At 52.7% G+C, this 26,275-nt stretch overlaps 12 protein-coding genes across 12 annotated transcripts; 8 read left to right on the forward strand and 4 right to left on the reverse strand.

Moving 5' to 3' along the window:
- Nucleotides 1-1,752: 1,752 nt before the first annotated feature.
- An01g14040 (uncharacterized protein) lies at nucleotides 1,753-3,771 on the forward strand (the record flags this gene model as incomplete). The annotated part of the gene is made up of 3 exons (XM_001389766.1): nucleotides 1,753-1,784; nucleotides 1,835-2,045; nucleotides 2,101-3,771. The coding sequence occupies 3 exons, from the start codon at nucleotides 1,753-1,755 to the stop codon at nucleotides 3,769-3,771; spliced, it is 1,914 nt and encodes a 637-aa protein (XP_001389803.1).
- Nucleotides 3,772-4,302: 531 nt separating this feature from the next.
- On the forward strand, nucleotides 4,303-7,078 carry An01g14050 (uncharacterized protein; the record flags this gene model as incomplete). The annotated part of the gene is made up of 8 exons (XM_059745602.1): nucleotides 4,303-4,456; nucleotides 4,555-4,900; nucleotides 4,951-5,518; nucleotides 5,571-5,659; nucleotides 5,831-6,302; nucleotides 6,355-6,421; nucleotides 6,478-6,627; nucleotides 6,690-7,078. 8 exons carry the CDS (start codon nucleotides 4,303-4,305, stop codon nucleotides 7,076-7,078), a joined length of 2,235 nt encoding a protein of 744 aa, XP_059599852.1.
- A 470-nt stretch (nucleotides 7,079-7,548) lies between these two features.
- An01g14060 (hypothetical protein) lies at nucleotides 7,549-7,917 on the forward strand (the record flags this gene model as incomplete). The annotated part of the gene is made up of 2 exons (XM_059745607.1): nucleotides 7,549-7,851; nucleotides 7,894-7,917. 2 exons carry the CDS (start codon nucleotides 7,549-7,551, stop codon nucleotides 7,915-7,917), a joined length of 327 nt encoding a protein of 108 aa, XP_059599853.1.
- Nucleotides 7,918-8,642: 725 nt separating this feature from the next.
- On the forward strand, nucleotides 8,643-11,835 carry An01g14070 (uncharacterized protein; the record flags this gene model as incomplete). Its single annotated transcript, XM_059745611.1, has 10 exons — nucleotides 8,643-8,682; nucleotides 8,778-8,836; nucleotides 8,922-9,728; nucleotides 9,796-10,424; nucleotides 10,485-10,701; nucleotides 10,752-11,084; nucleotides 11,140-11,377; nucleotides 11,430-11,538; nucleotides 11,590-11,772; nucleotides 11,808-11,835. The coding sequence occupies 10 exons, from the start codon at nucleotides 8,643-8,645 to the stop codon at nucleotides 11,833-11,835; spliced, it is 2,643 nt and encodes an 880-aa protein (XP_059599854.1).
- Nucleotides 11,836-12,080: 245 nt separating this feature from the next.
- On the reverse strand, nucleotides 12,081-12,338 carry An01g14075 (hypothetical protein; the record flags this gene model as incomplete). Its single annotated transcript, XM_059745621.1, has 1 exon — nucleotides 12,081-12,338. The coding sequence occupies one exon, from the start codon at nucleotides 12,336-12,338 to the stop codon at nucleotides 12,081-12,083; it is 258 nt and encodes an 85-aa protein (XP_059599855.1).
- An 877-nt stretch (nucleotides 12,339-13,215) lies between these two features.
- An01g14080 (40S ribosomal protein uS8) lies at nucleotides 13,216-13,887 on the forward strand (the record flags this gene model as incomplete). The annotated part of the gene is made up of 2 exons (XM_001389771.3): nucleotides 13,216-13,348; nucleotides 13,628-13,887. 2 exons carry the CDS (start codon nucleotides 13,216-13,218, stop codon nucleotides 13,885-13,887), a joined length of 393 nt encoding a protein of 130 aa, XP_001389808.1.
- A 367-nt stretch (nucleotides 13,888-14,254) lies between these two features.
- Nucleotides 14,255-15,590, forward strand: An01g14090 (uncharacterized protein; the record flags this gene model as incomplete). Its single annotated transcript, XM_001389772.1, has 4 exons — nucleotides 14,255-14,290; nucleotides 14,378-14,709; nucleotides 14,789-15,382; nucleotides 15,476-15,590. The coding sequence occupies 4 exons, from the start codon at nucleotides 14,255-14,257 to the stop codon at nucleotides 15,588-15,590; spliced, it is 1,077 nt and encodes a 358-aa protein (XP_001389809.1).
- Nucleotides 15,591-15,787: 197 nt separating this feature from the next.
- Nucleotides 15,788-17,713, reverse strand: An01g14100 (uncharacterized protein; the record flags this gene model as incomplete). Its single annotated transcript, XM_059745637.1, has 2 exons — nucleotides 15,788-17,383; nucleotides 17,450-17,713. The coding sequence occupies 2 exons, from the start codon at nucleotides 17,711-17,713 to the stop codon at nucleotides 15,788-15,790; spliced, it is 1,860 nt and encodes a 619-aa protein (XP_059599856.1).
- A 636-nt stretch (nucleotides 17,714-18,349) lies between these two features.
- On the forward strand, nucleotides 18,350-19,990 carry An01g14110 (uncharacterized protein; the record flags this gene model as incomplete). The annotated part of the gene is made up of 1 exon (XM_001389774.3): nucleotides 18,350-19,990. One exon carries the CDS (start codon nucleotides 18,350-18,352, stop codon nucleotides 19,988-19,990), a length of 1,641 nt encoding a protein of 546 aa, XP_001389811.1.
- A 333-nt stretch (nucleotides 19,991-20,323) lies between these two features.
- Nucleotides 20,324-21,887, forward strand: An01g14120 (uncharacterized protein; the record flags this gene model as incomplete). Its single annotated transcript, XM_001389775.1, has 2 exons — nucleotides 20,324-20,990; nucleotides 21,058-21,887. 2 exons carry the CDS (start codon nucleotides 20,324-20,326, stop codon nucleotides 21,885-21,887), a joined length of 1,497 nt encoding a protein of 498 aa, XP_001389812.1.
- Nucleotides 21,888-22,165: 278 nt separating this feature from the next.
- On the reverse strand, nucleotides 22,166-23,605 carry leu2A (beta-isopropylmalate dehydrogenase A leu2A-Aspergillus niger; the record flags this gene model as incomplete). Its single annotated transcript, XM_001389776.3, has 6 exons — nucleotides 22,166-22,398; nucleotides 22,469-23,096; nucleotides 23,166-23,261; nucleotides 23,321-23,389; nucleotides 23,461-23,481; nucleotides 23,555-23,605. The coding sequence occupies 6 exons, from the start codon at nucleotides 23,603-23,605 to the stop codon at nucleotides 22,166-22,168; spliced, it is 1,098 nt and encodes a 365-aa protein (XP_001389813.1).
- Nucleotides 23,606-24,327: 722 nt separating this feature from the next.
- On the reverse strand, nucleotides 24,328-25,298 carry An01g14140 (uncharacterized protein; the record flags this gene model as incomplete). The annotated part of the gene is made up of 3 exons (XM_001389777.3): nucleotides 24,328-24,645; nucleotides 24,699-25,075; nucleotides 25,133-25,298. The coding sequence occupies 3 exons, from the start codon at nucleotides 25,296-25,298 to the stop codon at nucleotides 24,328-24,330; spliced, it is 861 nt and encodes a 286-aa protein (XP_001389814.1).
- Between the last annotated feature and the right edge of the window lie 977 nt (nucleotides 25,299-26,275).

Here is a 26,275-nt window from a genome sequence, read left to right on the forward strand (position 1 = left end):
CGGCGGTTCCCTCATGTTGTTGTTGTTGTCGATGTGTTGTAATCCGGCTGGTCGTCAGGACAATGGGGACAACAGGAGACAATGAAACTGGGGGAGATGCAGGAGAACTGCAGCAACAATGGTTTGGCGGCTGCAAGCAACAGGAGAAGCGACAGGCAGGCAGGCAATCAAGTTCAGCCCTCAGGCTGCCAGGCACGGTATCGTATCATTGGGTAAGATTGCTTCTTTTCTTCGAGCACCTGCGGGTCTCTCACGTGGCGTGGAGAAATGAGATCGGCGTGTATGCGTAATGTACTGGTTCTCCTCAAGAGTCGACAGAGTCGACTGTCTGTTTTCATCCATCAACAATGGAATAAGAGATCTCTTCACGACTGAATCAAACATTGGACTTGACATGGTGAGAGAGTACAGGGCCAGGCCTTGGCACTGGAAATAGTCTTTTTCCCCTGTTGCCTTGCAAGGTATCAGGAAGGATTCTTTTACTTTTGACACGGAGAAACTCACCAGCCTCAGGTGGCGAAGCAAGGTTCAATACGGTACGGTTAGGTTCAAGCACCAGCCACCGCAACCCAAAGGGGTAATACAGCGCGGGTCCTTCGTGGAATTTCCACTCGCCGGCGTCTCCAAGCAACGCTCGAGTCAACCGAGTCAACCACCGGATCGGTTTCGTGGCTGGCTGCTTTTGTGATCCATCGATATTAATCACTCGGGCTTCTTTCGGTCTCCACCAACTAAGTTCCGACTAGACGGCAGTAGTGGTCCCATGGGCTCCTGTGTACGCTGGTTCGCCAGGAGTGATCAGCATCTTTCCCAGTCTTTGGCCGGTGGATCGTATCTCCCAGGAACCATGCTCGGATCTCATCGTGCCTTTTTTCCCCCTAAACCGGCCGTCCCTCCTCTGGTTGCCATGAAAACCTTCTCCTCATCCATCCTCGCTTGCAGGGGCGATCCCCTTTGTGACGTGGTTATTGCCCTGTCCAGTGGATCTTTGATAAGCGCGCCGTGCGAACGATCGATTCAGCTGCTAAATTTCCACCGCAAGTCCACGCACTGTGCATCGAGTCTATTTGGTGACTATCATACTACGATTGGATCTGCTCCGGCCGTCTGCGTGCCCTGAAGCCGGTTCAGCCTGGCTGTCACCGACTTGTCTGGCCCACGTGTGAAATCTTTTAAGAAGTCTGGCTCAAAACGTCCGACTCCTGCAGCAAGCGCCGCAATTTCTGCTCTGCCTCTCATCATCGTCCTTGGGCTCAGTCTCCGCCTTGTCGGCGCTTCCTACCCTCCATCATCCTGCATCATTGGCCGTGATTGAACGTTGCAATCTCCCGACCAAACTTCCAATTTTAACTTCCGCATCCCCGCGGCTAATGATACAGTGATCTCCAACAATCGTTGCACACTGTTGGTGTCAGTACGCCCCCTGGATTGTTAGGGCACGGCGCTTCCTGAGCCTCTTCTCGATTCTTATATTGCCTCTCAGTCGCGCGGCCAGGCGCAATCCTTTGAACTGCACGGCTCGAGCCTTATGTGAAGCACAGCCCGACTAGGCTTTTAGAACACTCCTTCAGTTTTGCGCATTTTGACTCTGTCCCGGCTGGCCTTGGACAGTGTTCATCGTCTCTCCTTCCACTGTATAATACGCGCTGCTTTTATCACGGACCTCGCTTCAATTGCGGTCTTCTTCTAGAACCCAAACCCTAATTCATACTCACTACGCATACGACGATTGTCAATCTGCTTCATGCGAGAATGGCTTCCACTACTTTGATGACGTTTCTCCTGTAAGTGCACCTTGACGACACAGAGGGACCGCTGCTGATATCCATCATAGCTCCACCCACCCCCATATTCAATCAGTCAAGCTACTGGGGTCATGGGATAACTTTTCCCAGCCCTATATCATGGAAAGAGATAAGCGCGTCGGCGCAGGGCAGTGGCGGGGATGTCACACCTTTACGAACATCGTATGTGATGGCTCACCAACGCATATGACGCCAGCACGCTCTGGAGGACTCAAGATGGGCGGTACTTACTGGTACTATGTATGTTGTCACCTAGCCTCCCCCGCTCAGAACATCGATCTGACACCCGGTTTAGTATTTGCTGGATAATGATGTAGAATATTATAATGAGGCAGAGCCCATGACAACTCACTGTCCTCTCCTGCCGGGTCAACCGGTCAATGTTCTCAATGTCCCAGTTATTCTCCCGGATACATTTCCCACTCATACGCACGTGAGGAGTCCCAGCTCACAGAAGGCGGATCACCGAACCATGAACCCTGAAGACAAGTACATGAATCCTCGACAGCCGCCTAAGCCAAAGCTCCCTCGTCTTCGCGCGTCTCCTCCTTTGTTGCAGCAACCGGCTCCGGCTTGGTCATTCAGCACATCTCCTCTCGGGATTATCACTCACAGAGGCGTATCGCAGCCCAGTAGCGCAACCCCGAAGGCGAAGGGCGTGGACGCACCGAGAGCAGCAGGCTGCAAAGCTGCTCGCTCTGTGTCGCCGCCTAGATCGAGGGGTCTTCGCGCCGCGTTCCGACATTGGAATACATCTTCACCCGATCTCGGATCCACTGAAGATGACTGCCGGGTAAATAAGCCCGCTGCAAATCATGGGATCAAGGGCCTGTTTGGGAGGCAAGAAGAGCATTCTTACCTCGCAGTCCAACCGCCTGCTGCTCCCAGCAATGATTTTCAACATTCGACTGGTTCCCTCCGCCGCACTCCCGGAAACTCTGGAGAACGCCGTTCGATGCCGTTGACCATCCAAGACCGACGAGCGCTCAGCTCAAAGATTAGAGAGAACGGCTCTCACAGAGCTCCTCTCACCGTGCAGACCAAATCAGGAAGCGAAGCTTCCGAAAAGCACCCAACTCAGGAGGTACATCCGCATATATTCAGACGATCACTTCCCATGGAGTCACCAGCGATGTTATCGACTGCCATTGGGCCCTCGAATTTCGATCTTGCCACTACTCCAACCGGCTTCACTACCGGTGAGAAGAGGCTCCCGACATTACCCAATACGCCGTCATCAGTCATGGATGAAGCGCTTCGAGACATAGATGAGCAAGAGAAGGCTCTCGACCCTGAGGCTCTCGGTAGCCATTTCTCGGATTTCACCGATACTGAGTCCGTGGCTGGCAGCTCCGTGTGTGAACGGAGTCACTTTTCGGAGTGGACGGTGGACACGGATGTTCTGTCTCCTAAGTCTATGACATGTTCAAATACTGTCACCCAAGAGGCCCAGGTACCTTCCACGACCGAGTTCGCTGGTACAATGGATTTCCTCAAGACTTCTATACCTGCGGATCTGAGTGACCCAGACACTCCCCATCTTACAGTCAACTCCCAATCAGCGACCACTTCCATCGCAGGTGATTCACCTCGCTTGGATCTCCCTCTTCCTCGACTTTCCATTTCATTATCCCCCTCTGATCTTGACATCCCGGGTCTTTACATTGATGACGAAGATCGCGTGGAAAGCAACCCCAAGCGACACGCTGCCTTTTTCGGGGCGGATGAGTCGATTAAGGGTCTCGGGCTTCTACAGAGCCCTGACCCCTCGGCGCTGCAATTCCCCGAGGATGTCAGCAGCGACAAGACCCCCCGTCATTCTCAAGGCTTGGCTGCACCTTGCAAGGACCCTGAGCGCCTCAGCAGGGTTTCGTTACTGGGGCAATCTGCAGCAATGCGCGAAATGATGGATGAGCTGAGCTATCTGAAGCACATGATAGAATCTGGCTCCGGTACAGAAATATGATACTATAGAAGAATTGCGAGACTCCGGAAATCGCACTTTTTGTAATAATACAGCTAGACGGGGCACGTGGTGTGTGGAATTACTGTGTATATAATTATGATGTTGCATTTTAGCGATTAAAACCGTTTTTTTATGATGGCCAAGAAAATAAAATTCAATATTTACACTTGCATATTATCCTAGTCTTTCCTCTTATGAGTCAGTATACCTTGTTAGATGCTCTTCCCCAGTCGATCGGGAGCGGATCAACGCGAGCCAAACCAACGCGACAAACACCCGCATGCCAAGAGTTTCGGCCATCCGCCAGGGAAATCCAACCAAGACAACTGAGCAACAAGACTGGACACACGAAGTACAGGCATTCACAGCGATTGCTTTTCCTTTTCGTTATATAATGGACTGAGTTCCTGTCCAACTAATATGGCTGAAGATCATGATCCACGGCCGCCCCATGAGCCACAGCTCACGCCTGTCGGGGAGAAGTCCTTACCCGCAAAATGTAAGGCAAACATTCTGACTTACTGTCCCACGATGGATCTCATCGCTCTGTCAAGTGAGGACGATGAGCTTTTTGTCTACCGCCTGAATGGACAGAAGGTTCTAGGCGGCTCATTCAAAGGCGATCCCTATCTCGATGAGGATGATGGTGGTGGCGAGATTCGAGGATTGAAGTGGAAGAATACCGGTAAGTTGTTTACTTCTTTCATAGTTGAGCATGTGGACGTGCAGCTCTCCTTGCTCGTCCCATCTTCTTTTTTTGGAGGAAACTGACCATATTGACAGGTCATCTGTTGTCTGTGGCTTGCGCTGACAACACTATTCGGGTCATCAGCGCTTACAGCGGGAAGACGGTTCACCATTACCCTGCTTATCAGTCCGAGGGCGAATCATCACCGCCTGTCAAGGTGACTTGCTTAGGCTGGGGAGTGAATTTCACCGACACCAAAGCAGCCAAGAGGCATTTGCACGACGCTGCCGGGCAAGTCAGCGTTGATGACCTCTTGTCACCGGACAATCATCCGTCCAAAGCAGCAGCTTTGCTTAAGGCTGACTTACCAAGAGAGTTAGCATTACTTGATGTTGAGTCTTCACTCCCAAAACTAAGCACATTACCGGCAACAGGCAGCGAGTAGGCCTTCCATTCTTCTGTACGACTGACACAGCTAACACAGCGTCTAGTGATGATGTATTCAGTTCGCGGGCGTCTATTGACGCCATATTTCATGCTATCTCAAAAAGCGCTAGCGACGCAGTGGATGTATTGTTAGTAGGATTTGATGATGGAACCGTTCACCTGCGCATCTTCGACTGTTTCGAGATTGGCTCTCTTCAGGTCGGAGGTTCTATTGGTTATTCTGGCCCTTGCCAGATCCTTCGTCATGCCTCTCATCCGCTCAGCTCGACACACGCATTATTGGCGCTGGCGCCGGAGGCCACCTCGAGCGCTCTCCATCTCCTCACACTTGATCTTCGCTTCATTACCCGGTCAGGGAGATATCTCTCTCTCCTTGCGCACAAGACGACGCAGCTTCAAAATTTGCTGCGATACATAAGTCAGGTGCAGAGGCAGATTGAGCTTGAATGGAAGAACGCACAAGAATTGCCGACACGCTATATGCGTAGTGTTAATGAGGACTTGCAGGAAAAATGCCACTGCGACTTTGTCACAGCTGCGTATCACCTGGTTGTTACCGGGGATTGCTTCGAGCCATTAAAGGAATTCCTGGTGGATATTGTTGGCGAAAGGGTATGTTTGTGGCAGAATCTGCATCTTATCTTTCGTACTGACGATATCACAGGGACACAAGAGATGGGAAAAGGCTGTTTCTAGCGGCTATGAAAATGTCCGACGGTTAACCCACGAATGCCTTCTTCCCGCTCTGGAGAGGTGTGAAGTACTTTTGAGCCGGCTTATTGGACTATCAAAATTCTATAAATTGAGTGAAGTGCTTGGCCTGGAAACATCAGACCTAACGGCGATCGTGGAGACACTCGATTGTCTTCATATTCTGGCCCATCACATACTAATCCATGCCAACGAGGAACTAACCCAGTTTAGCTGTTTCTCTAGATGGCTCCGCCATGAGATAGACATGCAAAGTGCGGAACCAATGTCACAAACTCTAGAGGAGCTCATGGAGAAGACAGACATGGTCGAATACCCCCAGACACTGAAATACATACGAGGCGCTCTTACCAAGAGCAAGTTGCGGAAATTTATTCAGCAACTTCCCATGATGGGGATGCCAAGGCCACCTACCACGTCCTCAGATAAATGGGCTCCAACTGGCCAGGACAGATCATTCTATGACACGTTCAGAAAGCTTCTTGAGCAGAGTGATAGCCCCGAGGAGGCCAACTCGGTTGAACTACCCAAGATGAACGACCTTACGAAGCGATTGGGACTACAGTTCGAGAGGGTCTTTGGGCAGATCGCACTAACACAACGCCGGGGAATCCTTCATCGATCACCATTGGCTCTTCATCCCGACTGTGATAAGGATGTTATCGATATTGTGATGTGCAACGAGGTAAGACATTGCTGTGGTTTGTGGTAAGAGTCATCGCTTATGAGGTATGCAGGATACCGAGAGGAAAGACCAATGTGTTGTCTACATTGCTACTAGATCCACCAAGAAAAAGCACCTGCGTAAGCAAATCCCGCCATATGAAGACCCTACTATGATGGCGTACTGATGTCCCCAGTCTGTTTCTATCGCGTTGAATTGGACTCCGAAAATGGTGTCAGTTCCACTCGACGCATATCTACCGGGGCCCTCGATCTGCAGGAAGGAGAAGTCCGACAGGTTCAGTTCGTTGAGGATGATACAGTCGTAGTCTTGTGGTCGAACAATAGTATGCCTTTCTTTCTCACCCGTGGGCCTTTCTCTTTCCAGATATGCTAACTTCCGTTGCAGAAGGAACCTTTTACCTTCTCAGCCTTCCTTTCCAGCCTGCAACGACAATGAGACCTGGCACGCTTACCGAGTCCATGGCGCTTTGTCCCGTGGAATATCATGATAGCCTGCAGGAGCCTACATCGCCCGACCCAGTTACAACCGCAACAACGGCCGTGGATCTTATGTCTCCAGATTCATCATTTGCGGGTCTTATCAAGCATACTTTCATTGGAACGAAAGTGAAAGCAAAGCCCATTAGAGTTGATGTCAATGGCAGACGCGGTCGCCGGGCAATCTGCGTACTGTATGGCGATGCTATGCGATATGGAGTGTTAGACTTAGATGCGGAACTGGAGGATGAGGATGAAGAGGAAGACGAGGAAGACATGGAGGAACTGGAGGAATGATAATAACAAGAACAAGAGACGTTCATCAGCTCTATTCTCACGTCAATCATCTCTCCGTGCACAGGGCACACAACCCAAGGATGCTTTGCTAATTTGCACTACGTCATGTCTCAGCTTCTGGTTCCACTAGGATTCCAATCAGTTGGGAAAAGATTCCCTCGATCAACACCAGAGCTGATGAAGACCATCTGTCGATCAATGCTTCCATCGCGTTAAGGGGAAAGGTTCAGAGTCCTATGAAAGGGTTTTTATCTTAGAGCTTAACACCGAGGCCAGGCTGTCAGGATAGTTGCGGTTAGTTTTTCTGACGATCCACGATCACCACCCGCGAATGGTAGACACACAGAACCCAAAAGAATCTCGATGGAACAGCCACTCGGCACTTTAAGTGGACAGATATAGTTAGTAAAAGCAAGGCCTCGAAAAACAGCCGCGATGATTTGTGCGTTGGGGGGTTGACGCCCTGAGAGATGGAGCTGGTCGCCGGGGTCACAGTAAGTGGATCGAGGACCACTTCTTCAAGCAGCAAAACCAAAACAAGCAAACCCGTGGAGGGGAAAAATTTGGGTTGCGGGAACACAAAAAGACCAGCGAAGAGGAAGAGAGGGAGGGGCACCTCAGGCAGGCTGCCGGCAAGAATTGGCAGTTCTCAATTACAAAATACCGTAATTTTGCAAGAAACTGGTGACGACAAGACCACCGACCATGAAGAGGGAGGGGGAAAGAAACAGCACTTCTCTGCAGCCAGCATGCACCCCTCTCCAGGAAAGTTTGTAATATTGTCTGATAGTACTTATCTACTAGCTATGTAATAGCTTAATGCAGTTCCCTCCCGGTAAAAATTATAATAAATCTCCTGGGATCATATTGTTCGCCTTGCCCTCTATTTTTCTCCGGTCGCTACGAATCTGGGCGAGTCACTGACTAGCCGTCACCGACCACAGACTGGTCACGTGTAATGACTAATCCTAAGAATTCCGCGGGTCTCAGCCAATAAGAAAGCAGGATTCACAGGGCTCTGGCGGGCGCTGACTGGTCGATTCGCAGTTGCTCGTCCATTCTTCTGCTGGAACTGCAAATTGAAGGGAATCGCCCTCACATTATTATTGATCCCTCTCTTTCTCTCTCCTTCTCGCTTCTGCTACTTCCTCCCCCCAGTACTTCCTTTCTCCCCTCTCCTCAATCCGCATAGCTTCGACATCCTTGCCTTTTTTATCCTACACCCCGTCCGTGTCTGTTTTTCCGACCCTGGGGCTTTCTCTTTTCCTCTTGTTTTGCTTGGTCCTGGCGTGCACCACCGCCGTCTTTTCGCCCTCCTCTACCCCCCCGGAAGACCTGGTGCATGCCTCGTCATAATCCACAAAAACAACCTCTGCCCTCCATCCTCCAGAGATAATCTCCATCTTCTGTCCACACTACCACTCTTTTGTTGTGGACGGTTTTATAATAGCCTGCTGGTTCTGTCTGCTTTGTTCTCTTTGAGTCAGGACAGCTCCTTCACCTTCTCTATTTTATTGTCTCTTTCGCTTGTGATCTCTTGGTTCTGTTTTCCGCATACGGCAACATGAACGTCACTCAGGTTTTGGAGAGTACCCTCTCGCCAGGTAATTTGTGTTCCCTTCCCTCTCATGTATACAAGTTATTTTATTAGATTTAAGGGATCAGAATCACTAACAGGCTATCTTGCTGGCAACTATAGATGCGGCGGCTCGTTCCCATGCTGAACAGCAGTTGGCCCACGCGGCGGAGGTTGACTTCGTAAGTTCTGGACTTGTTCTGTTGTCGGTAATTGGTTTTGTATTAGTCACACTAATCATCAACTCTCTTTTTCGCCGGACTTTAGGCCCAGTACCTTGTCACACTCGGTCAGGAACTTGCAAACGAAGACTCCGCGTCCCACATCCGTACCGCTGCCGGTATCGCTTTGAAGAACGCTTTCACTTACAGAGACCTCGCAAAGCTCCAGGAGGTCCAAACAAAATGGCTACAGCAAATTACCCCAGAAATCAAGGCGCAGGTCAAGGAGCTTGGCCTCAAGACGCTTAACTCGAAAGACGGCCGCGCCGGCCAGTCCGCCGCCCAATTCATCGTCTCCATCGCTGCCATCGAACTTCCTCGGAACGAGTGGCCGGAGCTGATGAACATCCTCGTCCAGAATGTCGCGAGTGGTTCCGATCAATTGAAGCAGGCCTCCCTGGTCACCATCGGCTTCATTTGCGAGTCCCAGGATGCTGAGCTACGCGAGAGCTTGGCTGCCCACTCCAATGCTATCCTGACCGCCGTCGTTCAGGGTGCTCGGCGCGAAGAGCAGAACATGGACATTCGATTCGCCGCCATCAAGGCCCTCAGTGATTCCGTTGACTTCGTGCGGTCGAACATGGAGAACGAGGGTGAGCGGAACTACATCATGCAGGTGGTGTGCGAAGCGACACAGGCCGATGATCTGCGTGTGCAGGCGGGCGCATTTGGTTGCCTGAACCGTATTATGGGTGCCTACTACGATAAGATGCGCTTCTACATGGAGAAGGCTCTGTTTGGCCTGTCGATCATGGGAATGAAGAGCGAAGAGGAGGATGTGGCTAAGCTGGCCATTGAATTCTGGTGCACCGTTTGTGAGGAGGAATACGCTATTGAGGATGATAACGCGGCGGTAAGTCTTGTCCATCATCTGAAAGCAGCTATGCCGTGGATATTGTGGCTAATTTTGAGTTAAATAGGCACAGGCAGAGGGTCTCCCGGAGGTCCGCCCCTTCTTTGGATTTGCCCGCGTCGCCTGCCGGGAAGTCGTTCCCGTCCTCCTGCAGGCCATGTGCAGACAGGATGAGGATGCCACGGACGATGAGTACAACGTCTCTCGCGCTGCTTACCAGGCCCTGCAGCTCTACGCTCAATGCGTGCAGGGTGATGTGATCCAGCCTGTCTTGACCTTTGTCGAGGAGAACATCCGTAACGAAGACTGGCGCCACAGGGATGCTGCAGTTGCAGCATTCGGCGCCATCATGGATGGCCCCGATCCCAAGGTCCTGGAGCCTCTTATCAAGCAGGCTCTTCCTGTCCTCGTTGGCATGATGCAGGACAGCTCCATTCAGGTCCGTGATTCGGTCGCCTACGCGCTCGGCCGTGTCTGTGACTTCTGCTCTGAAACCCTTGACCCTGACGTGCACCTCCAACCCCTCATCACATGCCTGTTCAACGGCTTGGCAAGCTCTCCTAAGATCGCCAGCTCCTGCTGCTGGGCTCTGATGAACGTTGCCGATCGTTTTGCCGGCGACATTGGCGCCCAGACCAACCCTCTGTCCAAGCACTTCGAGGACAGTGTCAAGTCTCTTCTTGCTCTTACTGAAAGGTAAGTCCGTATTTAAGCCCCCGGCTGCTGTTCTGAAGCCAGCCGCTAACTTCAGTTCAGACAAGATGCAGACAACCAGCTCCGTACCGCTGGATACGAGGTCCTCAACTCCTTTGTGACCAACGCTGCTAATGACAGTCTTCCCCTTGTGGGCAACCTCTCCGACGTCATGCTTCAGCGTCTGGAACACACTATCCCCATGCAACAACAAGTGGTTAGCGTGGAGGACCGCATCACCTTGGAAGAGATGCAGACTAGCATTACTAGCGTGGTACTTGTATGTTTATCCTGTTCCCAGCATTTCTCCCGCTGTATCTGACTTTCTAGGCTGTTGTTCAACGACTCGAGACCGAGATCAAGCCCCAAGCCGACCGCATCATGCAGGTGTTGCTTCAGATCCTGGCCACTGTTCCTCCTAAGTCCAGTGTCCCCGATGTTGTATTCGCCACGATCGGTGCCATTGCGGGCGCTTTGGAGGACGACTTCATCAAGTACATGGACAACTTTGCCCCCTTCCTGTACAAGGCCCTGGAGAACCAGGAGGAGCCGGGTCTCTGCTCTATGGCCATCGGCCTGGTCAGCGACATCTCGCGTGCCTTGAACGAGCGGGTGCAGCCCTACTGCGACGGCTTCATGAACGCTCTTCTCACAATCCTTAGGGTAAGGAACCAATTCTGCTATGTAAAGAGACCCATTGCTAACACTGCCTCCGCAGTCCTCGACCAACGTGCTGAAGCCTGCAATCCTTGAGACATTCGGTGATATTGCTCAGGCTATTGGCACCCAGTTCGACACCTATCTCAATGTCGTTGCCCAGGTTCTTCACCAGGCCTCTGTTGTGACCGCCAGCAACGACGTAACCCCCGAGATGCAAGAATACATTGTCTCGCTGCGTGAGGGTATCATGGATGCTTGGGGTGGTATTCTCTTGTCCTACAAGGGCAAGCCCCAGGGTAAGTGACTCTTAGACATGCACCAACGAACACTCCATTAACATGATATTAGTTTCCCAACTGCATCCTTTCGTGGACCACATCTTCCAGTTGCTCCACACCATTTCTCAGGATTTCAACCGCAGCGAGGGTCTGATGCGGGCAACTATGGGTGTTATTGGGTAGGTTTCATCCACTGTTACAACTCCGGCCTCATGACTAACGTGCTTTAGTGATCTGGCTGATGCTTTCCCGAACGGCGAGTTTGCTGCCTACTTCCGTAACGACTGGGTCACCAGTCTGGTCCGTGAGACGAGGACCAACAGGGAGTTCGGATCTCGTACTATCGACACCGCCCGGTGGACTCGTGAGCAGGTCAAGCGTCAAATCACGATGTCTACTGCCGCTGCTATGGCGTAAGCCGTTGCTACCTGCTGCTATTCAAACCCAGGTGCTCGTTTCCGAGACCACGCCCCTAGGAGGACGACCTCATCCGTTGGTGCTCTCAGGGAAGTAACGACACTGTCGCTGCTCCCCGAGTACCCGTCCCCACACGGGAATCCAAGCCCGCGTTGTGCTAGCGATCGCTCAAATCCTAGGATTCACTTGGCCGTGCCCAGTGAATCAGCGCACAAGGGCTAGTGTTTCCATCACCCCGTATATCACCACCCTTGCCCAACGACCCTCTCCCTATCACCGATGTATGACACCATTTGAGCACCCCCTACCCCTTCCCCCGCACCTTCCCCTTCTCCCCGTTCCCGTCCCCAACACCTCGGCCCTCTGTCCGGCACGACCCCCCTGCTTTCGGACCCCTGTTGTCATGACATCTCGCAATGCATGTTTGCACTTTCCCTTCCGGCCTTTTGTTTCGATCTTCTCCTCTACTATTACTATCAACTTTGCCACATCTTTGCGCCCCCACATCAGTTTTAATTAGACAGAGGTTCTTTAGCATTATCATGTATGCCCGAGAAGTCATGTAACCAACCCCCTTTGAGAAACACTGTCACGAATCCCTTGACCCTGCTCCACGTATCACCTCATCCTACCAAAAGACCAGTATAGAGAATGGTAAAAAGCAAGAAACAACATGAGAGCAAATAGTAATGCGTAACCGAATGATTGCCGGGACAGACTAGTCTAGCATTCAAGCCGAGTCGATTGTGATAGAAGACCAAAGTGTGGATTGCGGTATCACTTTCCTATACACGAGTCGGATAGCCTACCTGCTTAGTTAATAAGCTAATGTCTCATAATCAAATGTTTTTGACAGCCCGGAAGCAATCGTCTATGGGAGTTTGACCATAATGGTCGAATTCTTCAGGTTTCTCTATACAAAGTGGAGGTATAGTTATTTCTGCCTCAGGCACTAGAGGAAGCGGTGAGCAGCACGTGACTGATAAGGGCACGGATCGGCAGCCCTAGCGGCCGCACAGCAAAAACTTCTCACCTCCAAGAGATCCCGCTGCTGTTTTCTACTCCTACACTCGATCTTACCGACGTCGTCGACACATCCCTCGAGGTATGTATCAATCGTTATTTCGCCCTATTCTACAGCCTCCCAGCTAGTCTGAGGAAGCAATCACCATGGAAATCCGCATATTCGGCCTTGCTGGTGTAGTATCCGACAGCAGAGGATAATCGGAGGACCGGGTGATACGCTTTCCTCACTACGGCACGGGCTGAAGAACCCTTGTTTATGCAAAAGGGGCACTCTTTGCGCTCGAGGACTACTGGTGGCTGACTATTATGGACCCAATTCCTCATCGGTGGTGTGAGGACTGGGCATCGTAAATTTTAGATACCTCATATCCTTCGATTCCTCGATTTGAGAATCTCGATTCCACACCGTCAAAATGGTCAAGACTTCCGTCCTCAACGATGCGCTTAACGCCATCAACAACGCCGAGAAGAGCGGTCGCCGTCAGGTCCTGATCCGCCCTTCCTCCAAGGTCATCATCAAGTTCCTTTCCGTCATGCAGAAGCACGGTACGTTCATGTCTACAACATCACCAACATCGTGAAACAAGGAGTTCCGGGCACTTGCAAGGTCGAGCCGCCAAGGAGGTGATGAAAAATTCGGGTTGATAACTAGGCGACGGTTATAGACCAACCACGGCTTTCGCCCTTTAAGTGCCCGAGATATTGACAAGTGTTGTTTACAACATGGCGGCGATCTTACAAGTTTCCGGAACTCTTTATTTCTTCTGTGTTTGGTTAACTTTTAAATCACCGCAACAAATTGCTGACTCTTTTTTCCTTCTTCAGGCTACATTGGCGAGTTCGAGGAGGTTGACGACCACCGCTCCGGCAAGATCGTCATCCAGCTCAACGGCCGTCTGAACAAGTGCGGTGTCATCAACCCCCGCTACCCCGTTCAGCTCCGTGACCTCGAGAAGTGGGCCACTCAGCTCCTGCCCTCCCGTCAGTTCGGTTACGTTGTCCTGACCACCTCCGCTGGTATCATGGACCACGAGGAGGCTCGCCGCAAGCACGTTGCCGGCAAGCTCCTCGGTTTCTTCTACTAAAAAGTTTACCCTGGAAGCTTTTTTTTGATGGCGAGGATCTAGTTTGTGGTGCGAGGGATGAACTCTCGTGGCTTGGCGGAGTTGGATCGATACCCGGCAGAGATGTCTAGATAGTTATTGATCGAGTGATCTTGCGAATGAACTGATTCAAGTCATCATTATTGTTCTACCAAATATGCAAGTAGGGTAATCATTATTCTCAGTAAATTTAGGACTGGCCGGGCCGAGGTCTGACCGCCGCCCCATGTTTCCCCGCAACATTTCCCGCTATCCATTTATCAACACCGTCTCATGCCTACACATCCCAGCCAACTACAATCCCTTACCTCCTGTCTGCTCCTAATCCCTTAAGAAAAAGTATTCCAACATGCCTCTAGACACAATATACCTCACCCGCCATGGCGTAAGTCCTCCGACCCACCATATCCCACCCCCTACTACTTCACCGTCTCCCCTCCATCACAACGAAGTACTAAGAATATATCTCCAGCACCGTCTCAACTGGACAATCGACTACAAAACCGGCACCTACCACGCCCAATTTCCTACGCCAACCGGTAACCCAGCGGACCCAACCCTGACCTCTCACGGCGTGCTCCAATCCCACGAACTGGCCGCCCATTTCACCAGCGACAATGTATCCCCCAAGCCGTTCCGCATCTACAGCAGTCCATTCTACCGATGTCTGCAGACGATCCAACCCACAGTCGAGGCATTGAAGCAGCAGCAGCAGCAGGCATCTACCACCCCATCTACTAACAATGAGCCCCCCGCAATCGACACCCACGCCGACTTGACCGTCCGCACTGAACCAGGCCTGGGGTACGTTTCCCCCTCCTCTCCCTCCCTCCAATCTACCAACATTACATATAAACTGATATCTAATGGAATGAATACAGAGAATGGTTCGGCCCAACAACCTTCTTCACCACCCAGCCCCCGCACCCGCCTCAATCCTCTCTTCCCACTTCCCCACCATCCTCCCATCCTCATCCAGTGAACAAACCACCTACACCCCCATCCTCCACCCCTCCACCCGCGGCGAAACCATCGCCCAACTCCACGACCGCGTCGCAACCACCCTCTCGGCCCTCATCATCTCCGTAGACGAGGAAATCTCAGCCATCGAGGCCTCCCTCCCTCCCTCGCAACGAACCAGCAAAGCAATCCTGATCTGCTCGCATGCTGCGCCGCTGATTGCTATGGGAAGGGCCTTGACGGGGGATATGCCCGCTGATTCTTCGGTCGAGGATTTCAAGGTTTATACGGCGGGGGTTAGTACATTCAGACGTAGGAGGGCAGGGGAGGGTAATAGGGAAGGGGAAGGGGATGGTGGAGAGGGTGGTGGTCTTGCGCCGGGAACGGAGGTAGTTAGAGGTGATGATGGAGGGGTGAAAGTTCCTGATTGGAAAGGGGGGAAGGGGGTTGCTGGGGGGTGGGAGTGTGTGAGTAATGGGGATTGTGCGTTTTTGAGTGGTGGGGCGGAGAGGGGATGGTATGTTTCTCTTCCTTTATTACCCCATATGGTTTTTGTGTGTTGGTTTGGGGATGTTGTTTGGTTGTTGATTGCTAACTGGTGCTGATGTAGGCACTTCGATGGCGACGAGTCGTTTGATACGGGCCCCATGGCTGGTCCGTCGGCTACCCCGACTTCTAGTGTAGATTCATCGGCTGAGACTGATTTGGGGGGCAGTAAGTTATAGATAGAGTGGATTATGTGTGGGTGGATGTGGATAGATTACTTGAAGGTACACTGCAGTAGATATATGTTGCGCTAATAGACTAAGATATCTTGCCGCACTAAGCGGTATGGAAATATGATCGCAGCTATCAATACATCATGAACACAAGTTTCAAATCACCGAGTATACTCAGTACAAGTCTAATAGCTCCGCTATGGCTAATTCTCAGTTTGGGGTATCGTGTTGGGTGCATTCTCACCCGTTTCTCTCTGTTCGTTCTCGCTGCTCTCCTGTGCCTGTGCCTGAGCCTCACCAGTCGTGCCTGCGTTGGTGGCCTCTTCCTCCTGTCGACGTCGCTCTTCTTCCTCTCTTGCACGCTCTGCGTTCCGGGCCGCTTCTGCGGCATTGCGCACTTCCACGTGTCTCTCGCCCACGCCCGGAACCAAGCTTGCAATGAAAAGCGCCAAGGACCGTTCTACGCGGCGCAGCTGGTGTCGCATTCCGGTTGGCTGAGCAGTGGGAACGTTCCCTTGCCCAGTTGACTGCGTGCCAGGTGGTGCTGGAGTCGGTTCGTCCGGAGCGAAATGAACCAGTCCTTCCAGGTGTCGTTGCACTGGCGCCACAAGCATTCGGTACAACTGCTGTGGGATCCCGGTTTCTGACAGGAGTGAGACAAGGACGGCTAGGGTTACATACACCACGCGAGACCATGTGCCCGGTTCGCTGAACATGTAGCAGAAGAAATACAAGCGCACAAATAGCCACATGCGTCGGAGATTGCGTGTGAAGCTCAATTGCCCGTTGTTTTCGATGCGTTGGTTGAGTACGGCCTGTCGGACAATGTTCTCCATGACAACTGCGTTCGCATTGTGAATCTCCGGTGGAGCACCTGTACGAGGCGCAGAGGCTCCGGTCGGGGAGTGCATGGCTCGGAGTGTATCGAGAGAAGACTGCATCGTTTCTGCACCGCGGGGAGATGCAACCAGGGCTTGATAGCCGTTTGGTGACGAGAGAAGGTACAGAGGAGCCTGCCCTGGTGCGGGATTGGGAGGTCCAGATAGAACAGGTGTGGGCATGGTTCTAGCTTGTGAGACGCGGAGCTGATCAGCGCGGGTATAGATATTAAAGACGCGAGTGAGCAAAGATTCAATCGAGCCGTCGCGCTCAGCATGTGGGTTCTGATATTGGTCGTCGAGCAAAGCGAACAATTGTGTACGTATGCGAATTATATGGTCCATTGGGGGCGCAACCCCCCGGTTCAGTTGCTCTTCGCCAAACGCAATCTGATTTCTGAGTATTTGTAGGCGCAATCGGACTTCTTCGGGGAGGTTGCTATGGACATTGGCTGTTCCCGATGAGCCGGAAGCCATTGTGAAATCAGATGAGATGGACGAATGTCCTGGGTGCGATAGACCAGGTGTTACGTGTGGCCATGCAGGTTGCTGAGCGAACGAAGCTGTCGTAGTCGTGGATGTGGTCGAGTGGGAAGTAGCCCCCGCGGTGCCTGCCGCGACGCCTCCCAACGGCCCGCCCCGTTCCTGCATATCAATCTGTCGACGAATAGCCTCGATATTCCGCCTCAAGGCGAGTCCGATCTCTGCCTCATGGGGAACAGCGGGCAATGCGGGACCTCGATACCTGATCTCTTGTCCGTGAGGCAGGTGTTGCGGCGTGAATCGGTTCGATGAGAATGGACTCTGAGGCGCGGGGTTACCTGAAGCTCCCCGCGGCATTGGAGCAGGAGCTCTGGCAGAAGTTGAAGCATGGGGAACTGGGGCAGGAGGAAGGACGAGGTGGATGGAATACTCGGTATCCTGGGTCAAGTATCACTGTTAGTATCTGCCGACTACAAGGGGGCATAGGAATAAGATCATACGCACATTTGATGACTCTAACACATCATTTAGCGCCACGGCGTCGTTCGTAAGGGGCTTCCCCCGGTATATCAGCCTCTGAGTTTCAGGGGATGGTTCACTCGGAATGGTCTGGGCGATTCGAGCTTTGAGAGTGGAGATGGTGGTGGATGGAGAGATGTCGTGGAGAGTGAATCGGTTAGGAGGAGGTAAAGATGGACATAGCACATGTAATACTATGCTCTGTGGAGATTCCGCCAGAGCGGACTGGGTTTCTGAAGACGCGGTCATCCTGGGATTGTTCTGTCCTTGCGGAGGGATGTTGGGCGTAGACAATCACGGGCGCATAATCGAAGTCGCAATGCTCACTGCAAGAGAAACAATGGCGTAAAGCAGAGGAGAATGATAAAGTTGGGATCAGTCGAGTAAAATTGACACAATGACAATATGAACAAGTGCTAACTAGTAAGTGATGTGCATGAACCAGACAGCGAGGGACCGCGGGAGAAGTATACAGAAGCCGGAATGATGACGGTGTCCTTTTCAACCCGAGATGTGACTGGCCACAACCACGCGAGGCAAGCAACGAAGAAGAACAGCTAGGATGCTCACTTGAACACGATATCACATTCACACCCACAAGCTGTTCAGAACAACCGAGCACACAACAAAACAGTTCGAACACAGACCAGACACAGGCAACAATGACAGTGAAGCCGCGCGGACGAGGGGATTCTGCCAGGCGGTGAAGCAGCAAACGATGCCGATCACGGGTTTTGTGTTTTGGCTGTCATGAGATTGACGATCCCATCCTGCAATCACGACTGCTTCCTCGGTTGATCCGATTCCGTGATCAGAGGGCAGGTGTCTCGCACTTGTTGCTTTTACTCCCCCTCTGGGATGACTTGCTCCGAGTAGAACCGCATTATGGCCCTGTGCCTGTCCAGCCGTTCTGCCCTGTGTTGCCGGAAGTTCGCAGTCTCCCCTCATGGGGAGAAGGTAGGATTGATGGAAGTCTCGTTGCGGGCCACTGGTCGTCGTAAGACCGGTCCCAGGCAGTTTTCGCAGTCCTGGAAACAGTATCAACATCAAAACTCCCACGAAAACCCTTCCCCTCGAAGCACCTTTGGCTCCCGACTCCGTTTTGCCCTGCGGAACACCAAAGTCGAATGGTATCCCATCCCCGTCGGTCTCGGTATCGGCTTGCTTGGCTTGCTACAGTTTTACAAGGCCCAGCGGGCGGAACGTGAACGTGCAGAAAGAGAAGCTGCCGGCGAGACTTTTGATTTCGAAAAAGCTCCTCCCCGACCAAAGCACCGACTGAGCGGACCATGGCAGGTCCAGATTATGTCTACCCTGCCGCTCAAGGCCATGTCGCGGCTTTGGGGACGGTTCAATGAGATCGAGCTGCCTTATTATTTCCGTGTTCCAGGATTCAAGCTCTACTCTTGGGTCTTTGGTGTCAACCTGGACGAGGTTGCGGAACCAGACCTTCATACCTATCCCAACCTGGCGGCCTTCTTCTATCGCAAACTGAAACCGGGTGTTCGGCCTCTGGACCCTGACACTCGCGCTGTTCTCGCACCCTCCGATGGACGTATCCTACAATTTGGATTGATTGAACGTGGTGAGGTCGAACAGGTCAAGGGCGTCACATACAGCTTGGATGCCCTGTTGGGTGCCGCGACCCCGAACCATGCAGACCACACGGATAAGTTCACAGACCACCAGAGCGAGCCGGCTCATGGAACCGAAGCAAAAATGCTGGCGGACGCGGAGTTCGCCAAAATGAACGGCATCTCATATACGCTTCCCACGCTCCTTGCAGGAGACCAGGGTGGCGCCCGGAAGCGTTCTGCATCCATTGATGCGTCCACCCCATACAAGGCCTCTGCCGAAGCCGAAGTCAAGGCTGATCTGGCTCGAGGGGATGGTGCGCCATGGTACGCCCCGAAGCCGACGTCCAACAATGCTCTCTACTATGTCGTGATCTACCTTGCTCCGGGTGATTACCACCGTTTCCATTCGCCAGTGCCGTGGGTGGTGCAGAGTCGCCGACACTTTGCGGGTGAACTGTTCTCGGTGTCCCCGTACCTGCAGCGCCACCTACCAGGTCTCTTCACCCTCAACGAGCGTGTCGTGCTGCTGGGCCGCTGGCGTTGGGGTTTCTTCAGCTATACCCCTGTGGGTGCCACGAACGTTGGCTCGATCAAGGTGAACTTTGACGCAGAGCTGCGGACCAACAGCCTTACGACGGACACCGCGGCCGACATGGCAGCCGCCGCTGCGGCCAAGCGTGGTGAGCAGTATCCTGGATTCGTTGAGGCCACTTACCTCCACGCCAGCCAAACCCTGGGAGGTCACCCTCTGCAGCGTGGTGAGGAAATGGGCGGATTCCAACTTGGTAGCTCAATCGTGCTGGTGTTCGAGGCGCCGGTGGGCACTCGTAAGTCATTCGACGCGGGCTGGGAAGAGGGCCGACGCGAGGGAGGATTCAACTGGACCATTGAGAAGGGACAGCGCATTAAGATGGGAGAGAAACTCGGATTCGTTGACGTTGAACATTAGAGGGGGACATGAGTGGGAATTTACCACCAAAAAAGCCATATTAGAACAATTTGTGCACCACCGGACCAAGATCCGAGGCGCTTGCTTATGTATCATACACTTTTTCTGTACATCTCAGCTATTAGCTGATCTAATAACTAAACAGTTCCCATCTCATCTACCCCATATACTCCATAGTAAATGGTCATCTACCCCGATAAGAGACACGTGACTGATAACGGCAGTCCATCCATGAAGCTTTCCATCCATTCTCCATCCAGCATCAACATACCCTTCAATCTCTCACGAACCATGGCCAATTCACAATAAATTGCTTCTAACCCCTTATCCAAAATGCCGCGTCACCATCATCTCCTCCGTCGACATCCCGCGCCAGACACCTCCTCCCCCTCCGACAACACCACCCCCCACCACGCACCGCAACAACCGCCCCCGGCGCCCCAACGCGCCAGTCGCTCGCGCCTCGGCCACCACGCGCAATTCCAGACCCCTCCCTCCCAAGGCCTCTCGATCCCCACGCTTTACCCTTCCTCTGGAACCTTTGACCCCGATCATCCCCTCCAGAGCCACCCCAGCCAGCATGCAGCTCCTCACCCCGCCGCAACCGCCGCCCTGTTCTCCCTCTTCGGACGCGGTGTGCATGGCCGTCCGCCCAATCATCCAGCGGACCAGATGATGGACGATGAGGAGGTTGATGAGGAGGACGAAGAAGACGATGAAGACGCCATTCCGGAAGAATATGACGGTGTAGGATTCAGCCATGAGACAACACTCAGTTCTATTGCCCATCAGCGTACCCGGCACCGACAGCGTCAATTTCAGCGCTCTATTTCGGAAGAGGACGGTATGCTTCCCGCTCATGATGTGGATGTGGAAGGTCCATCTGACATCGAGGAAGAAGTGGAACATGATGAGCAGGTCGAGGTGGACGAAGAGGATGAAGAGGGTGTGGAGATTGAGCCTGAAGCTGGTAGCGAGTCCGAGATGCTACATGAACGCGGTATGTACACTTCCCACTCTACAGCTACCTGTTTAACACACAAACTCACCATTCGATCTATGTGCAGAAAAATCCCCAACTCCCCTCCCAGCTAACCTCCGCGAAATCTCCTCCCTAGCTAGCTGGACCGTCTCGACTCATAAACCCGGCTGCGGCGTGACTGCCCTCCGTCACCCCTCGCCGACGCAGTACTGGCAATCCGACGGACCGCAGCCGCATACCCTCACTTTACACTTCTTCAAGTTGGTGGCTATTGTGCGCATCCGCGTGTATTTGGATTTCGAGATGGATGAGAGTTATACGCCCACCAAGATGACGTTCCTGGCAGGCATGGGCGGGAATGATCTGGTCGAGTTTGCCAATTGGGAGGGTGAGGGGCCGTGTGGATGGGTTGATGTGGAATTGGAGGGCGTTGGTGGGAGGAGTGGAGGGTGGGTTACTACTGATGCGCAGAAGCAAGGTGGTGGAGCTGGAGGGAAGAAGAAGAAGTCGGGAAGGAGGAGGAAGGGAAAGGGGAAGAGGAGGGGCGGGTTTATATTTGAGGATCCTGATGTTGATGTGGATGAGGATGAGGATGAAGATGACGATGAAGACGAGGAGGATGATCCGTATGCGGGCAATGTGCTCAAAGCCATGGTCATTCAGATGCGGATTATCGAGAATCACCAAAACGGCAAAGATACGCATGTGCGCGGCTTCCAGGTGTTTGCGAGAGATGATGAGAGAAAGAGGGTGGGTAATGCGCCGTCTGCGTCGGCGGATGGTCGTGTCCGGAGACACAGTGCTAGACGGTCGTTGAGGGCTAGTACGCAGGAAGATTTGGAGCGTGATGGTGTTTCCAAGGTGGTGACGAGTCTGGAGGAGCCGGATTGGATGGGCGAGCCTGTCATTCGGTAATACTCATTCATTGTCTGCGACGCGCACGAAGTGGGCATAGTCGATTGATAGCATTTCGCGGAGTTTTAGATACCCCTTTTACATCAATAATGTTATACACTTAGCAGCTGTCATACACACCCATCATCACCTAGTTGATCACGAGAGTAGTGAGTAGTAGTAATGTAATTATTATATTCATTTAGATCCAGTCATATCTCATGCGGGTCACCCGCCCAACAATCAATACTTTTCGCACATCATGAAAACTCAATCATGCAAACACTGCACGGTTTAATCTACTTCAACAACTTCTCCAGCTCGGCCGCAACGGCATCACCAACCTCGCTAGTGGTAGCCTTACCGCCAATGTCACCGGTACGGACACCGGACTCAAGGACATTGCGGACAGCAGCCTCAATAGCGCGGGCCTCATCGAAGCGACCGAAAGAGTACTGCATCATCATAGCGACGGACAGGATAGCAGCGACAGGGTTGACGATGCCCTTGCCAGCAATATCAGGGGCAGAGCCTGAACCCAGTTAGCAAACCGCACTTCCACCACGACCCAAAAAAAAGTGAGAAAGAGGGAAACAACATACCATGAATAGGCTCATAAATACCATTAACCCTACCCTTACCATCAGGGATACCACTCAAACTAGCACTAGGCAACAATCCCAGAGAACCAGGAATAACACTAGCCTCATCACTAATGATATCACCGAACAGGTTACTCGTGACAATAATGCCGTTCAGCTGACGGGGGTTCTTAACCATAATCATAGCCGCAGAATCAATAAGCTGGTGCTCAATCTTCAACTGTGGGAACTCCTTCGCCATGATCTCGGTGACGGTCTTCCTCCACAACCGACTCGTAGCCAGCACGTTGGCCTTATCCAGACTCCACACGGGGAGAGGGGGGTTGTGCTGCAGAGCAAGGTGGGCCGCGAGGCGCGTGATCCGCTCGATCTCGGCGCGCGAGTACGGCTCCGTGTCCATGGCGTAGCCGCTGCCGTCATCTTCCTTGCGGTCACCGAAGTAGATTCCGCCCGTCAGTTCGCGGATGATGTTGAAGTCGACGCCCTCGCAGACGGAGGCTTTCAGGGGGGAGTGTTCGACCAAGGAGGGGGCCGCGAAGTTGCAGGGACGCAGGTTGCCGAATGTGCCCATCTCTTTGCGAAGCTTGAGGAGACCCTGCTCCGGGCGGACGGCGCCGGTGCCCCATTTCTGTTGGTTGGGTTAGTTGTTGTTGGTGGTGATGAGGATGGGGGTGGAGGATAGATCGGGGGAGTGTACCGGTCCACCGATGGCACCAAGGAGAACGGCATCGGCATTCTTGGCCGCGGCCAGGGCCTCGTCAGTCAGAGGGTTGCCTGTGGCGTCAATGGAGGCCTATGTAGCTGTATCAGCGGTTTATGGTCTTCTATAGATGGGATTTGGATGGGACGTACACCGCCCAGCAGGTGGTCCTGGAGGTTGAGGGTGATGTCATCGCGGCTCTTCTCGATGACGCGGAGGACCTATAGCGGAGCAGAATTAGTATTTGGGGAACTTTCGGAGCTCAATTCGTAGCTGGGCGTGGTTTGCTAACCTTGATGGCCTCGGCGGTAACCTATATGGACATTGGCAATGGGTCAGTCGATTGTCCGGAGCTGTACATGGGTATAGGCTCAGCGCGGACTCACCTCGGGACCGCAGTGGTCACCGGCGAAAACGACAATGTTGTAGGCGGGCATGATGAGGACAAGCAGGGAAGATAGTTTGGCACGGAGAAGGTGGACGATTGAGCGGAGGAGAGCGAGGTATAAACTACAACTTATACGGACTGGCGGGGCAGTTGGCGAGCCTCCCCGCGCCGACACCGGAGCCACTGCCGGCCCTATTCCACCTCCAGTTTAGCGCGGCGTGTGTACTTTTACCCACGCTTACCACCGGAGTTACAGCTATTAGTTATCTAACTATTATTAACCTTGACTCACTTCACACCAAGTGTCCACTCTAGTAGTCCCGATTAAAAATGCTATCGACGATGGCGGCGCCAATTTAATCACATGAAAAAGCATTGAAACAAAGACAGAAGCCATGCAAGTAAAAATTCACACAAAGCACGCCTCGAATATCGTCCCATTTTGCCCTGAGACGTCTGTACACCCAGCCTTATATGCCCCAGTCCCGCCCATCACATATACTAAGACATGACCGATATCCTCGAGCCAGAGAAAAGAAACAGAAGGAAGAAAAGGAACATGGGATAATGGAAATTATGGGGAATCTCCTGGATCACTCTTGACTGTCCAAAAACAATCAAAGCACCAGAACCATGCAGAAAAAATACCTGACCCGGTCGGGGAACATAACATCACTCCTCCGGAACCCGGAAACGTAGCCCAACGGGCATTATTGAATTGACTGGTAGCTAGATCAAGCCAGCTTCAGCCATGAACAGTCACAGCATGGCTTAGTTCTTCTTGCCATTGCGCATGGCCTTGCGGCTAGCAATGTCGCCCTCCACCAGCCACTTGCTCGCCTTGACCAGCTGCACAACGTTGATGAACTGCTTCAGAGCCATGACAGGAGCCGAAATGCCAGTAATCACCCAGGGCCAGAAGCTGTCGATCTTGTTCGCACGCGCCATCTCCAGGGCCCCAGCACTCCAGGGGCTGGCGGTGCTCACAGGCTGCAGGAGGGAAGGAGACAGAGTGGGGGAAGAGAAAGAGAGCAGGTACAGTCCAATGAAAAACAGCTCATTCAGCGCGCAGCAGATGAACAGAACCGTCTGTGGCGCATGTCAGCATGTTGACCGAAGATTGATGCAAAGGAATAACGAACCCTGCTGTGGTAATACTGGTACAAGATCCAGCTGCGACTAGCCTCCACCTTCTTGTGGCTCTGGCTGGAACCTCCCATGCTAAGAGTCGCGTACATGTGCATGTAGTGACTGGCCATGTCCAAAGCGATCAAGCTCTGGAAGATGATGGCCCACCGTGGCCAGGCGGAGCTCAGGAAGACGAGCAGACACGCGGTCGTGCATCGATCTGTCACCATGTCCAGCACCGCGCCAAATGTGGTAGACTGGTTATAATACCGCGCCGCATATCCATCCAGGGCATCCAACAGACACGACACGCTGTAAAGGAGGGAGCACGTCCGTGGGTGGAGGGGCATATAGTAGAGCGAGGCCATCGTCAACACAACACGCGCGTATCCTAGTCCCGTCCAAAGTTAGGCGTTGTCAGACTGCAATAGTGTCGCTGGGCCCTTACCGATCAAGTTCGGAGCGAAAAGGAAAACATTTTCCTCCACATCCCCATCAGCAGTAACTGATGCACTGTTCTTTGGCGAATCCTGCAAGGTCCCGTTAACGGCGGGCGATGGATCGGTTGCCTCCAGCTCAGCGGCGGCTTTCTGTGATCTAGTTCGGGGGCCCATCGTGGCGAAAATAATATGAAAGTTGGAACAGAAGTAGAGCTAGTTTGTAGCACGTTTCGGAGGAGAAAACACCTGGGCGACGGGGAGTTGACGGAAGAAGGAGAAGCTCTATCCGAGGGGTTCCACGAGGGACGGCGAGTGGACCGTGTCCGAAGCAAGCTTCGAGTCAATCGGAGCAGCAAAACTCAGTCGGGCAAGAAGGCTAGAGAGATGAATGCAATAACGTTAGCACGTCCCACAAGGTCTCACTAAAATCGGACCACGAGGTCAAGGCAGGTTCAGATGGGGTGAGAGAAGATGACGGAGCCGGAGATTCTCCTGAAAGCTTTGTGGAACACGTACCTTCTGCTTATTGCGACGCGCCTGTGCCAGAAGCCAAAGACCACAGGATCTGAGTGGGTAACAGAGATTAATGTCACTGTACAAAGAAGAAACGCAAACAACGTCGTAACTATCTTAACAGCGCGTGGTAAGGCAGTCTGTCGAAGTTGGTCAGGAGAGGAAAATGGCCATGTGTGAGGTTTGGCGATAAGGTTGGGGGGTGATAAGAAGGAGCCACTCACGATGCGGTCACCTTAATCCATCCGCTGCAATCCGGGGAGTGGTGCGATTGCACTGGTCAAGACAGCCAAGCTGAGAAGAGTCGATGCGTGACAACAAGTTATAATAGAAGCCAAGTGATGTTGAGAAAGGTCCAGGGAGCCGGCCGATCAGGAAAAGCTGTTTGTTCCTCTGTTTGCGGCCAGCCTTGCATTCTTTTCCGGGCCGGGCCCGACCAAGAGTGCCCGTGGACCCTGATCTACCCTTTCCATGCATCGATGCAAATTCGACCTCCGACTATCTAGTTCTTTACTTTAACCCATCCAGAAATAGTAGCGTGTCGGAGAAAAACAAAAGAAATTAGTTGTCAAGGACTGCGTATGTACAGACGTAAACTATGCAAAGCTCTCTCAAGCAGGACGAACCAAACGAGCAGC

This window comes from Aspergillus niger (genome assembly GCF_000002855.4).
Source record: "Aspergillus niger supercontig An01".
NCBI classification, from domain to species: Eukaryota; Fungi; Ascomycota; class Eurotiomycetes; order Eurotiales; family Aspergillaceae; genus Aspergillus; species Aspergillus niger.